This window comes from Mixophyes fleayi, chromosome 9, assembly GCF_038048845.1.
Source record: "Mixophyes fleayi isolate aMixFle1 chromosome 9, aMixFle1.hap1, whole genome shotgun sequence".
Lineage (NCBI taxonomy): Eukaryota > Metazoa > Chordata > Amphibia > Anura > Limnodynastidae > Mixophyes > Mixophyes fleayi.
The window spans coordinates 125,027,339-125,042,054 of record NC_134410.1 but is presented as its reverse complement, the minus strand read 5'-3'; the positions used below and the strand labels follow the sequence as shown (position 1 = coordinate 125,042,054).

Sequence of the window (14,716 nt, the reverse complement as noted above, 5' to 3'; positions counted from 1 at the left end):
CAGACTGAAATTGTGTTATGAAAAGTTTTTTTATTTCTATATTCTTTAAAGTGCAGTTATGTTGAATTTAGGTATAAACAAATTAGTCAAAATTTGTTTCTCCTTAATAGATTTCCCTGTACCCAAATCTGTCTGTTAACACCATTATAAAACACAACAATTCCTCATCTGCTTGGTGCAGATAAAATCGGTCTCCTCTAAAATACAGCTCAGTTTATCCTGATTTATTTCTTACATGGGTCATGAGAATGGTGGGGACCTTGGAACTTTAATAAATGTGTCACAAATGTTTTTATTACATTGGTCGTAATGCATTATATTATATTATATGTATATGGCCAGCTCAGAGGGTGTGTAAAAATCAAGTCCTTTTATGGGGAGAATTATGCTGGGGGCCCTTCTAAAATACAGGGAGTGCCTCTAAATGCGCCTTCTCTATACTTTTACATCATTTAAATAATCTCGTCCCGCAAAACAAAAACCTAATTTTACATCTGGGCGCACAAGTAGGTCATGTGCTTAGGCCAGCGCCGAACATGGAACAACGTTAATATCTCCATCTCCTCCCATCTGATCGTTGGACTCTCGTAGGCGTCGCCATCTTGGATCATGAGTCCATGCACTTTCCCGTAAAAACAGGGGCATCTTCACAAAATTGACTCACAACGTCACAAAAAAGTATTTAGGCTGGACTTTAGTAAATTACCCCGAGTGGGTAAAGATTTGCAGAGATATAACTAGGCTCCAGTAACTGCATCTCTTCAAATGATTTCATTGCAGCTCAATCTCTTGACGATTATGAAGATTTGACTGACCCTTCCAAAGGACCTATGCCGGCAGGAATAGGTGAGAGCCGGGTACAGCTGGCTGAGAAACTGGTTGGACCTCTAGCTTGGTTTTAATACATATTGATGTGTTCTGTGTCCATGTATGTTACTATCAGGAATGCCATCAGAAATCGTGGGGCCCAGTACAAATGAAACAGGCAAGGCCCCCCCTCTTACTCCTCGACCCCATCTCCCTTAAATAAGTAGCACCCACATTTAACAACTAGCCCCAATATTAAATTAATGGTATTTCCATTTAATAAATAAACCTATCTCCCTCTCCCCAAACACTCCAAGCAAAGAATTACTAGCATTTACATTTAATAAATATACCAATTCCCACAACTATCCCCAACAGCAAATAATTCATATTCACATTTAATAAATAGCCCCCCTTCTCCCCAAACTCAGCCCCACATTAAATTAAGAGCTCCCAAACCACCACAACATTAAATTAAATGTATCATCACTCCACCTTAATTAATAGGACCCACTATTAAATAGCCCCACTATTGTCAACAAATAAATTAATAGCACCGACCCTCATCTCACCATTAAATTACTCTCCTAACCTAAATTAAACCACCTCCCACCAACATTACATTAAGATCCCCCCACATTACATTAAGATCCTCCCACATTACATTAAGATCCCGCCACATTACATTAAGATCCTCCCACATTACATTAAGACCCCCCCCCCCCACATTACATTAAGATCCCCCATTCCTTCTTTCACCAGTGCTGTGTTGGAGAGACAGACTCTTCTGTCTGCCTGCACACGTGGGACAATGCGTCTGTCATGTGATGCGTGTACCTTGTGAAACATGTCAGGGACAGAGATAGGAGGTGGACACACATATGTGTAGGGAGGGAGAGGAGACGGATCATACGATCTGCGGCCTCATGAAGTAAGGTTATAGGGTCTGTGGAACTGCAGGTAAAGTCTTGCTTGGGCTGAAGTCTAGTGTGGGCTGGAGCTGCTATATTCTGAAGATATTAGGTCTCAAAATTAAAGGATGTAAAGTTTGATAAGTCAGTTGTCCTTTATACAAGTTCACCGTCTTATATAAGTCCCATTCATCATAGCATTGTCCAAGATGCAGGGTGTTCCGATGTGTAAACCTCAGGGGTCCCCAATGTTAACCACTAGTATACTTCTCCAGATGTCGCTGTTCACAGTTCAAACCAGACCGATATTCCATTAAGTAACACACAGTTTACTTACCTACACCTTTGATGTTTACTGGACTCTTATCCACCTTGTGAGAAATTGTACAGTGGTCAAAACCAGTGTCCTTACAATCTTAATACATTACAGCAGTAAGCCTCCGTCCACATGTTATTCATGGGAAGATAGCCTACTAATTGAAAGTGAGCAGGGCTGGATGAGAGTTTGTTGGCTGGAAAACACACTGGTGTAGTGGAGAGAAAGTTAAATAGAGCTAGAAGTGAGTTTGAGGAACTGGAGGCAGAGAGTTCCTGAGAATAGGTGCAGCTCTAGAGAAGTTCTGTGGAGCTAGATGATCAGTCATTGCCCTCTAAAGAGCCATTTCTCTTTTTAACCTCCGCAGGATTTAACTGCCGCATTGGCAAACCCAAAGGCCCTCGGGAACCCCCGCCGGAGTGGAGCCGATGAAAGGACCGGACAACTGATGTTTCCATAAAATGTTTATCCTCCTCCTACTTACACATTATACCCTGACTGATCTCGCCGTATGACTAAGATCTAGAATCAAACCCGCAACTGAGAGTAATATGCGTGTATATGTCTGTGACGTGACGATGTTCCCATGTTAACTCCCTGACGTGACCTCATCGCGAGGATTCTAGGACGGATGTCAAAGAGATCAGACTCAGATCATGTTTAAATGTACAAGTAATAGACGATGCTATATTTAAGGCATAAATTTGGCATTTTGGTTATATGTATAAAATGAGCGCTGACATATATGTAGTGAAAAATACAAATACATTAAAATATTGTGTGGTGTATGTCTGTGTATATCAGTGATGTATAATGTCTGGAGGGGGATTTTGCCTACATAAACAGAATAATTTTCACACTAGGGCTGGGTACTCACTGGTATTAAGAAAACACCAGAACTACTGGTATATGATTCAAAGAGGAAAAACTTGGAGGTGAGGGGAGACAAACAGGGGATTGAGGAGGAAGAGAGGGGAGGTATCCAAGGGGGGCACAATGGTAATTGGATTCGTCTATGGTCGCTGGAACAAGAGTCTGGTATATCTAGTCAGTCATCTCTAATTAGAAAGAAGTGTGAGGATAATGAGTTAAAATAGGAGAATGTCAAATGGTAGATAGGGGCGCTTCTGCTTCGTAAAAGGATGTCCAAGGGTTCCACACAGCATGGAATTGAATTGGAGCATCATTGAGGTATGCTGACCAGATAGAATTTATGGTCGCAGTAAGTGAAGGTGGGATCGAGCTCCTCCAGTGAGAAGCAATCAGGCAATTGGCTGCATTCAATATATGCCTAATTAGTTTTTGGGTTGGGCGGGGTATATTAGGGAGAGGTCTAGGGAGTAATGAAAAGAGAGGTGTATCAGGGATTTGAATATGTGTAATGGAGGATATCAATTTACGGACTTGTTGCCAGTATGAAACTATCTTGGGACAGGACCACCAAACGTGCAGCAGGGAGCCCCTACAACCACACTCCCTCCAACATCAGTCCGAGGAGGCTGGGAATATAGTATGAAGACGCGAAGGAACCAGATACCATCTACTATATATTTTTAAAGAGTTTTCTTTGACTCGAACAGAAATAGAGGGTTTGGCCAGATTGGTTCTAATCTTGGTCCATTCTTTAGGATCTATAACTTCTCCTGTGTCTTTCTCCCATGCGAGGTCATGGGGTTCTTTAGATGGAAGGCCAAAGTTATTTATTAATTGATATAATGTGGATATGAGGCCTCTTGTTGAGATTGGATGTCTGCAGAGTGATTCTAGGAGAGAGCACTGATCTGCGAGGGTTGGTTTGGGTAGGGAGAGCTCTCCTTAATGACTCAGGCCCAATGTGTTTAACCAGCATGTAGACCTGCAGTCGTCCATTGACCTACTCATATTCCCTTGCAGTGGACGTGTGAATAGAATCCGCAGCATCCAAAAGACACAGATACAAGGGAACGCATGGGAAAGACTTTAACCGACGTGTTGTATACTGTGCTGCTAATATCTGCGTTTTGCTAGGCAGGCCCGGCGCTCCCATTAGGCAAGGTTAGGCAGCTGCCTAGGGCGCCGGGCTCTGGAGGGCGCCTCTGAAATCGTGCACATCTATAAAGCTGTCCGGCGGCCATGGAAGTTAAACTCACCGGCCACCACACAGCTTTATAGATGTGCACAATTTGATCCATGGCGGGGGTGGGGTGATCGCATCTTCCCTCAGTGACTGTCGGGAGTGACGTCGTCATCATCACGCCCCAACAGTCATTGAGGCTCCCGTCAGAGAGGAGCAGAGCATGGAGAAACTCCATGGTAAGTAGAGACAGAGACACAGAGAGAGAAGAGAGAGATGGATGTGTTGCGCTGCGCTGCGGGTTGCATGTTCAAGCAGGGGGGGGGGGGGACAGAGGACATGGTAATGCAGTGGGACGGGACAGAGGACATGGTGCTGCAGGGGGGGACAGAGGACATGGTGCTGCAGGGGGGGTGGGCAGAGAACATGGTGCTGCAGGGGGGGGGCAGAGGACATGGTGCTGCAGGGGGGGGGCAGAGGACATGGTGCTGCAGGGGGGGACAGAGGACATGGTGCTGCATGGGGGGACAGAGGGCATGGTGCTGCAGGGGGGGGCAGAGGACATTGGTGCTGCAGGGGGGGGGGCAGAGGACATGGTGCTACAGGGGGGGCGTGACAGAGGACATGGTGCCGCAGGGGGGGCGTGACAGAGGACATGGTGCCGCAGGGGGGGATAGAGGACATGGTGCTGCAGGGGGGGGGGACAGAGGACATGGTGCTGCAGGGGGGGGGGACAGAGGACATGGTGCTGCAGGGGGGGCAGAGGATATGGTGCTGCAGGGGGGGGGGTGACAGAAGACATGGTGCTGCAGGGGGGGGACAGAGGACATGGTGCTTCAGGGGGGGGGGGCAGAGGACATGGTGCTGCAGGGGGGGGGGGGAACAGAGGACATGGTGCTGCAGGGGGGGGGGGACAGAGGACATGGTGCTGCAGGGGGGGGACAGAGGACATGGTGCTGCAGGGGGGACAGAGGACATGGTGCTGCGGGGGGGGGGGCAGAGGACATGGTGCTGCAGGGGGGGCAGAGGATATGGTGCTGCAGGGGGGGGATGGAGGACATGGAGCTGCAGGGGGGAGACAGAGGACATGGTGCTGCAGGGGGGGGGAACAGAGGACATGGTGCTGCAGGGGGGGGGAACAGAGGACATGGTGCTGCAGGGGGGGGGACAGAGGACATGGTGCTGCAGGGGGGGGATAGAGGACATGGTGCTGCAGGGGGGGGGACAGAGGACATGGTGCTGCAGGGGGGACAGAGGACATGGTGCTGCAGGGGGGGGGGGGCAGAGGACATGGTGCTGCAGGGGGGGGCAGAGGACATGGTGCTGCAGGGGGGGGGGGGGCAGAGGACATGTTGCTGCAGGTGGGGACGACAGAGGACATGGTGCTGCAGGGGGGACAGAGGACATGGTGCTGCAGGGGGGGGGGACAGAGGACATGGTGCTGCAGGGGGGGGGACAGAGGACATGGTGCGGCATGGGGGGGACAGAGGACATGGTGCTGCAGGGGGGGGGCAGAGGACATGGTGCTGCAGGGGGGGGGCAGAGGATATGGTGCTGCAGGGGGGGACAGAGGACATGGTGCTGCAGGGGGGGGACAGAGGACATGGTGCTGCAGGGGGGGGGGACAGAGGACATGGTGCTGCAGGGGGGGACAGAGGAGATGGTGCTGCAGGGGGGGGGGGGACAGAGGACATGGTGCTGCAGGGGGGGGGGGGCAGAGGACTTTGCCTAGGGCGCTGAGAACCTAGCACCGGCCTGTTGCTAGGGCATTTGTAAGCCTCGAGCTGATGCAGGACTACAAGTCCCAGAAGGCTGTCGGGGTATGTTGAAACATATTTCCACTGGAGAGACAAAATTACATTGCTTAAATGGTCTGACAATTGAATGTATGTATGTGTATATATATATATATATATATATATATATATATATATATTAATATTTAGTTTTATTTATACACAGATTTATTTTAATTTAGGAAATTTGCCTTAAGAGGCGTGCATTATAACTGAGGTGTACAAACTATTTTTGGCTTTCCCAGAATTTGTTTTTGAATTCCCCCGACTGTCATATAGTCAGATCACTGCATGAAAGGAAAACGCCACCCAAGATGCAAAAAATGTTACAACACAAATATATTATCAGTATCTTGATATATAACTGCTGCTGCTTTTATCTCTGAACTTATTATGGCTAAATTGCCACTCTCGTTGACAACAGCTGACCCAGTTCAAAATATGGTTGTGCTGTTGTCAATGCCCCTCCCCTTTTTGGGGGGCAGCGGCTCACAGACTTATATGGAAGTCTCCCCTTTCCCTTAGGGGACGGATTAAAAGAATGGAGGCCCCCAGGCTAATGGAGCCCCCCTCCCGCACGAGATCTCCACAGTTTCACCTACCAGAGCACCCCTATGTGTTAAATAAGGTATTTATTAAATGTTATCTAAAAAATACCAATATTTGCTTCTAAACCATTATATAATACATATATTTATTATTCACTGACATTTATTTGGGAGCCAAAATGTTAGGAAGTACAGTATGAATTCCTTTGTGTGACCTGCTCCTTGAGAACACATAGGGGACGCTCACGACATACACATCCTTACAACCAGCTCTACATAAAACAACGCACAAAACAAAAAAACAAGATTAATAGAGGTAAGAGTGCCAAAGATAAAGTATAGTACAACTAATACATTTAATCAAACAAAGAGACGCCAATCAGAATGACAAAACAAATGTTACTTACAACTTAAGGGTTAACTCCTCTCCAGTTTCCAACCAATGGGACGGGGGTGGGTGGTGACATCCTGGAGAGGATATCCTGCACAAACCATGCTGAATCCTTCTTACCCGCTGGAATTCAACAGGACGACATCGGACAGGCTTAGTATCATTACTGCATTGTTTTCTCCTGTCCCCATGCATTGTTCCCTTTGTGTTCTCTGCTGATTTGTACTGTCTCATTGGTGATTTATACCTTTTTGTACCTGTTTTTCTTACTACTTTCTCTCTCCTTTCAGGCATTCCCTGCCCCCCTCTCCCCCATGCTCTGCTGTTATTGCTTCCTCCTTGGCTCTACCACCCTTTCTGCTATTGCTTTTCTGCACCCTGTCTACTGTTTCCCCTGCTAGTATTAAGTCCCTGCATATAAAACGTTTAGCTCTCATTGTGTTGCTGCAGCCACATTAGAATTTTGTTTTAGATTACAGGCTTAGTATCGATATTATATTGTTACCCTGCTGTTTTTTTGCTGCTCTAAGATAGTGTTGCCTTTGCTTCCTCTGTTCTTGCTGTTTTTCTCTTTATTTATAGTCTTTTGTTTCCACTCTTCTCTGTTATTGTGTTGGTTTCTTTTATTTCTTTGCTCTACGACCTTCCACTATTTCTATTTTACATAATCTTTTATCCGTGTTTCCTGTTTTCCCTGCTATTATTATCCTCTTCATATATCTCGTTTTATACCTCATTTTACTGTGTTTGCTGCAGTCCCATAAGGTCCCCGTTGTAAAATGCCCCGGCCACGTAGATCCGCTCCCCCTCCTGCTCGTTCCTCTGACCCCCCTGCAGCTGCGGCCAACGTGGGGCGCTCCAGACAGACCCACCTTCCATACTTACCTGCAGTGGAAGAAGAAGAAGCCGCCGCGTCTCCTGCTTCCAGTCGCAGCAGGTCCAGGTCTCCGGAGCGGGCAGCACAGACAAACACCCCCCCTGACCTAGAGCAGGTTCTGTTTACCCCCCTGTAATTTATAACCCAGGGGAACAGACTAGAGAGCAGCAGTCTGTTAGCCTCCCACTGTATGAAGACACGGCCAACAATCCCACTGATCAGAGGTACGAGGCCAGGTCCATTTCCGGGTCTCAAGACTCCTCACTCCATAATTTGCAAGGCCAAATTTCCAACTACTTGGGGTTTGGCAACCCCCAAGCCCCCTCTTATTGGCAACGGGCCCAAATCCCCCTCCCCTTCATGTCCCTTGACACTCGCCCTCCTGTAAACTCCAATGCAAGGTATCAGCCGGACCAGGCAAACTCTTGGCCGTGTCCCCCGTTAATTTTTGATTACGGGCATCACACTGGGGTTCCTGACAAACAAGTTTCTCTTCAGACACAAGGTCGATGGCCAGCCCCTTATCCTACTTCTAGTGGTTTGCACCCTACAGCCCAGCCACCCGTTTTTTGGGACAGAACTGTGTCGCAACAATTTCCCTCGTCAGCTGTTGATTGGCCCCAGATGCCATTATTATCAGTAGCGCAACAAATCATAGCGCGGCCAGGCAGTTCACCAAGTAGCAGAGATCAAACTAACCCTGTCGTTTCATCAGCACAACAGATTAACGCTGCAAGTTCAGCAGGAATTTCCCCGTGTCTGAACGAATCATCAGGGAGAGCGAATCAGATGACGGGGCAAACCAACCGCCCACAACCGGCAAGCGAAGACAACGCGTCAACAGCACGGACGGCAGCGGAGGGTACAACAGCGACGTCAGGTGAGCATGAAAGAATTGATGCCTTACGTTCACAAACACACAGTCCGCCTTTATCGTCCAGCGACGACGATTCGTCAGATGATCGTAAATTTATGAAAATTCTCCACGATTATTTCACGGGGTCCAACACTCAGCAGAAGGAAAGTCCAATACCCACTAGGCCAGCAGGGCGCAGCGCAGACGTGGATGAAAGTCCTGATACAGCCTTGCTTCTCGGGCTTCGTCCGTGTATCAAAGACAGAATAAAAAAAGGGTTTTATGTGGATCTATTCGAAATCACTGATGAAGCAAAGAAAGAGTTAGCGACAGCCAAAGAGAAAGGGGGTATAGGCGAGGATGCTTACAAAACCTTCCCTCGATGGGTTTCAGGTTACTGTTCATTTGCAGCCACATATATTGAGACGCGACCAGAGGCAGCGACAGATGTGTGGCGATACTTATATCTCATTACCGATATATTCCTGAAAGATGGGGGATCGCATTGGCGCATTTATGATGAGAAGTTCAGGACAAAAGTATCTGGGCAGCATATAATCCCTTTCAATCGTAAAGATGTAGAGGTTTGGCTAGACATGGTGCGCCCCAGTACAAGCGCGGCCGCAGCGGCCCCTTCCACTAACTCACAAAAGCGACAGCGAGGGAGGCAAGGTCAAGGATCGCGCAATAGATGCTTTGCTTTCAACAACGCGGCGTGCACCCGTGGAACCAGCTGTAAATTTAGGCACATCTGTATGCAATGCAGGGGGCCACACCCAGCAAAAGATTGCCCGCGTCCTCCACCAATGCCGGTAAAAAACGCGGAGCACCCACCCCCACTACTTCCTAAAGCCATCTCCCCGATCAAACTGTTAATGTGCTGGTTCCGGTTACCTCCGGATACAGAACTAGGGCCTGATTCATTAAGGAACTTAAATAAAGAAATTTCTTATTTAAGTCTCCTGGATAAAACCATGTTACAATGCAAGGGTGCAGATTAGTATTCTGTTTTGCACATAAGTTAAATACTGACTGTTTTTTCATGTAACACACAAATATCAACTTTAAATTTCAGTGTACACATAAGCTATCAAGTATTTGTGTGAAAAAAACAGTCAGTATTTAACTTATGTGCAAAACAGAATACTAATTTGCACCCCTTGCATCGTAACATGGTTTTGTCCATTAGACTGAAATAAGAAGTTTCTGACGTTAAGATCCTTAATGAATCAGACCCCTAGGGGGTAAATGTATTAATGTCCGGATTCTTCAACTCCGGCGAGTTCGGCGTCTTCAGCGCTTAAATTTTACAAGGCAGCGCCGCTTTAAATTTAAACGCTGAAGACGCCGAACTCGCCGGAGTTGAAGAATCCGGACATTAATACATTTACCGCCTAGTCTCCTTTTTACGTAACGGTTTTCAATTCGGTATAAAACTCCTGGTACAGAAAGAAGTAAAAGCAAAGGTAGTTAAAATTTAAAATCAGCATATGCCCTACCCCATATAATCAAAGAGAAAGTTATCAAAGAAGTGTGGGTCGTATGTTAGGACCCTTTCCCGTCCCCCCGATAGATAATCTAATTTTTTCACCTGTCGGTGTAGTACCTAAAAAAAGCAATTGGAAAATTTAGATTGATGCAGCATTTGTCACATCCCCCCAAGAGGATCAGTAAATGACGCCATTGATGCCGACGACAGCTCTGTGTCATATCAGTCCTTCGAGTCAGCTCTGGACATGGTTAGATCATTCGGTCAAGGGGCATTAATGGCGAAACTATGGCACATGACAAAACAGAGAGTCCCACCCATTGCTTTTCTTTCCTAGGTATTGAGATTGACACAATAGAAGGGCGTTGCTGGTTGCCCAGGAACAAAATAAAGAAATTGCAGAAATACATAGACTCCGCTCAGGCAGCGCGCACTCTCACGCTGAGACAAGCACAGACTCTACTTGGTTCATTTCATTTCGCATGCAGGGTTTTACCGATGGCAGGGTTTTTTGCAGGAAGCTCCCAACTAGCAACGGCAGGTTTAACCAGTCGTCATAGTAGATTAACGCTGTCAAAAAACATCTGAGGAGACTTGGCAGTTCGGTCAGAATTCCTCTCGACTTTTAATGGCGTGCTATATGTCCTTCTGAGGCGGCATCTTCTGTCTCCCTAGACTTTCATACTAATGCTTCTGGGTCATAGGGTTTCTTTGCTTATTTCCAAGGATTATGGTGTGCCGCTCTTTGGCCCGAGTCCTGGGTCGCGAGTGGTTTGGTTAAAAACCTGTTGGTATTAGAACTATTTCCTATAATTGTCGCAATAGAGTTGTGGGCCCCCGAAACTGAAAGGGTGAGACATTGTTTGCTGGTGACATAACTTAGGAGTGGTGGAATATATAAACAGGCAGAGTGCTTCCGCACCGCAAGCTATCAACCTGCTGAGGCACACGGCACTCAGAATCTGTCATACATTTCTTTTAAATTTCTTTTGGCGGAAACATCATTAGCCCAGTGTACCGGTCAGCATGGCTACAATGGCTATTTAGTACGGCTTTCTCGATGGCCTTTTTCAGTGCGCTGAGATTAAGTGAGTTAGTGGCGCAGTCACAGTACAAAGTAGGCAATGCGTTGCTCGGTAAGTCTGTTACAATTGATCCCTCGCAGGTGGCGTGTAAGGTACTTCGGTCCAAAACTGATCAGTTAGGCAAAGGACATTGATTGATAATGAAGGGCCTGATTCATTAAGGATCTTAACTTAAGAAATTTCTTATTTAAGTCTCCTGGACAAAACCATGTTACAATGCAAGGGGTGCAAATTAGTATTCTGTTTTGCACATAAGTTAAATACTGACTGTTTTTTCATGTAGAACACAAATATCAACTTTAAATTTCAGTGTACAAATGAGCTATCAAGTATTTGTGTGTGACATGAAAAAACAGTCAGTATTTAACTTATGTGCAAAACAGAAAACTAATTTGCACCCCTTGCATTGTAACATGGTTTTGTCCAGGAGACTTAAATTAGAAGTTTCTTAAGTTAAGATCCTTAATGAATCAGGCCCGAAGCTATCAAAGGACACTGGTATATGCCCCGTAGCATGGTGTACTCTTTTTTTTTTTTTTTTTTAAGCATTACGCCCCCACTGAAAGGAGTACCCTGGTTAGTACACGCAGATGGAACATTTTAGACGAAATATCAGTTCAATGCCCTGTTTAAGTAAGCCTTGCAACGCACTGGGCTGGACCCTACTCTGTTTGACACACACATTCGTTCAGAATTGGGGCAGCTACTGCTGCCGCTCAGTTAGGAACCTCCATTGACAACGTTAAGTCCCTAGAAGGGTGGAAGTCAGACTGGTATAGACGATACATACGCCCGTAGTCATTAACCAAGTCATCAAATTAACGATGGTTACAATGTTGGCAAGGAAGGGCGTAAATTATTTGAACGTGATTGATTGTCTTGCCTCTAATCTTTCCTTCTTCCTTATCACTCCCCTCCCCTTTTCCCCTTCGCCGGTAGTGCTAGGCTTAACCGCCCGTCACGTTATGTGGGGGCATGAAGGATTTTTCCCATCTTTCTCCTTGGACTAAGGCCTAATTAGTGGTGAGCCGCCGGGGTTTTGGGTTTTCGCCTTCATTGGGGCTACCGGCCTCCTCCCCTCCCCCCCAGCTTTTTTCTTTAAATGCTTTACCCCGTTTATTGTATAATCCCCTGAGCAAGTTTTGGTTAAGGTTGCAGTTGGTCAGCTTAGGTGCTGCTTGACATTAGATTATGTTGTTATTAAAAAATGTTGTTGTTATCGACCACAAGTAGTTAATATTCGATGGATAGGTAGACGAGGTATGCAATGGTCAGCCTTTATTCCCTGCTGTCCATGGAAATTGCAAAAGATAGTGTCCCAGACATATTAGTAATACATCTAGGATGTAATGATTTGGGTCTAGGTAAGTCCCTCGAGTTGATGATAGCCATAAGAGAGAATTTGCGGGCAGTTAGAGCCCGATGGTCATCGGTCTATCTTTGTTGGTCAGAAGTCATACCCAGACTAACAATGCCCTATTGCTTCCTCTATTATGAAGCTTATTATCAAGAAATTGAATCAAAATATAGGTAGAGTGATAAGATCGTTAGGTGGAACTAGCATTAAACCCCCCCAAATCACAGTCGATAGGTACAATTATATCGTGCAGACGGGGTACATCTCACAGACAAAGGTTTAGGTCATTTTATTAAGCAATTCTTTAGAGAGTTAGAAGAGGCGTGTAGTGCAATCGGTGGAGGGCGTTAGGCCGTAAAAGTCCTCCAACTTTAGCAGGTAGACAAATTTGGTGAGTCGGCAACGCGGTGCTATCACTGATTGGCAGAAGGGAACTACCCTCTTCGAAGCACCTAGGCTTCCTGGAGAGGATATACTGCTGGACAAACCATGCTGAATCCTTCTTACCCTGCTAGAAATCCCATCGCAACCTCCCTCTATGTTTGTCATTTGTCATTAACCTTTTGCTTTGCGGAACAGGTTTGTGGCAGTAAGGCAAATTTGGTGAGTCGGCAACCGGTCGCTGATTGGCTGAAGGTCACTACCCTCTTCGAAGCCCCTTGGCTCTTGGTTCTTTAAACAGGACTGACGCCAGAGCTAGCACCGACCAATTGTAAAGGGTTTGTCCTGGGACCAGTGGTTAGTGCCGGATGGCCATACACTGTTTGGCAGTGCGGACGCCAGAGTTAGCACTGACCAATTCGTAAAGGATTTGTCCTGGGATCAGTGGTTAGTGCCGGTTGGCCATACACTGTTTGGTATTTTTGACACAGGTTGGGTCGTCTCACCGATTTGCCTTCTCCACCACCGATTTTAAATTTAGAAGCAAATTCCAATTGAAATCTAATAAATTGCAACTTAAATTAGAGATAAATTTAACAGTTGTCTGGTGTCGTTATTTTTAATGTTAAGTTTTCAGAGGTTTTTTTTATAGGGGTATAGTAACAGAAGTTAAGAACTTTTCAGTCTGCAGTTTAATAACATAGCAGCATTTTAAACAAGTATTATAAGCGATAACAAACACGTGACAATAAAGCAGGATGGAGCTAAGGGCCACGGGTGAAAGCTCGAAGGGCCCTTTGACCAGTAACAAAGGTTAATATAAAACAGACATACAAGTCAGTGCAGTAATAGGTGAACTTGAAGCTGTCATCTATGGGGGAATTGAAATGCGCAAGAAGCCTCGTCGGATGCCTGCGTGCACTTCAGGTAGTAAAACATTGCTGATTGTTGTTTACACTCCTCTACTGTAACATTTCATAGGCTCATCACGTGAGCTTCAGACGGGACTTCAAGCAAAACTTAATCCCCCCTTAAGAGCGGTTCTTTGGCATTGTATTGTATCTTTCATGTTGAACTGTATTATATTATGCAACATATTATAGGTGTACTATGCGGAGAGATGTACCACAGGGGTGCACGATGGTGCAGAAAGTCAGGAAATTGCTTAATACAGCCAACACACATGACAGATTTTGCACTTGATAATGGTCTGCTACAGTGGTCAGGGAACGGGGTAAATTACCCCAAATGGGGTAAAAATTAAATTCCTGGGGGTAATGCTGCCGATTCAGATGCTGTCAGTTGGATTGTAGAAATTGCGATATTGCTGTTGTACCAGAAGAGCCTCAAGGGTTGGCAGAGGAACTTCTTGAGCTTCGATGCAATAATGAAGCACGTATTGCATTTGTAAAACAAAGCAGATCTGTCATATTTTTGGATGTCAACAGCTGCAAAGGCATCAAAATTGCACACGAGGAGGCAGTCAAAAAGTTGCTGCCTTTTGCAACAACCTACCTGTGCGAACAAGGATTTTCCACTCTAACGAACATAAAAACAAAGCAGAGAAATCGATTGGACGCTGAAGACTGTATCCAAATTGCTCTGACATCAAAATGCCCCAATATTGATGCTCTTGGTTCAAAAATGAAGCAACATCATTTCTCCAAAACCTGAAGTTTTGAAGTTGAAGCTTTCAAAGAAATTTTGAATAAATTCAATAAAATTTTGAATTCCAATAATTAATAATATATGATGTCCTTCCTTTCAAATCAAGGGGGTAACGTCAGCGTATCTAAATATATTTTGGGGTAAAAGATAAAAAAGTTCCCTGACCCCTGGTCTACTAGGA

General features: G+C 45.8%; 1 protein-coding gene across 1 annotated transcript in view; it reads left to right on the top strand.

Moving 5' to 3' along the window:
- PTPN18 (protein tyrosine phosphatase non-receptor type 18) overlaps nucleotides 1-2,822 on the top strand; it is a 47,251-nt gene extending 44,429 nt beyond the window's left edge. Inside the window, exons 14-15 of the mRNA XM_075185556.1 lie at nucleotides 781-846; nucleotides 2,402-2,822. Of these exons, the coding sequence (XP_075041657.1) occupies nucleotides 781-846; nucleotides 2,402-2,466 (131 nt within the window). The 3' untranslated portion in view covers nucleotides 2,467-2,822. The remainder of the gene's footprint in view (nucleotides 1-780; nucleotides 847-2,401) is intronic.
- The last annotated feature ends 11,894 nt before the right edge of the window (nucleotides 2,823-14,716 follow it).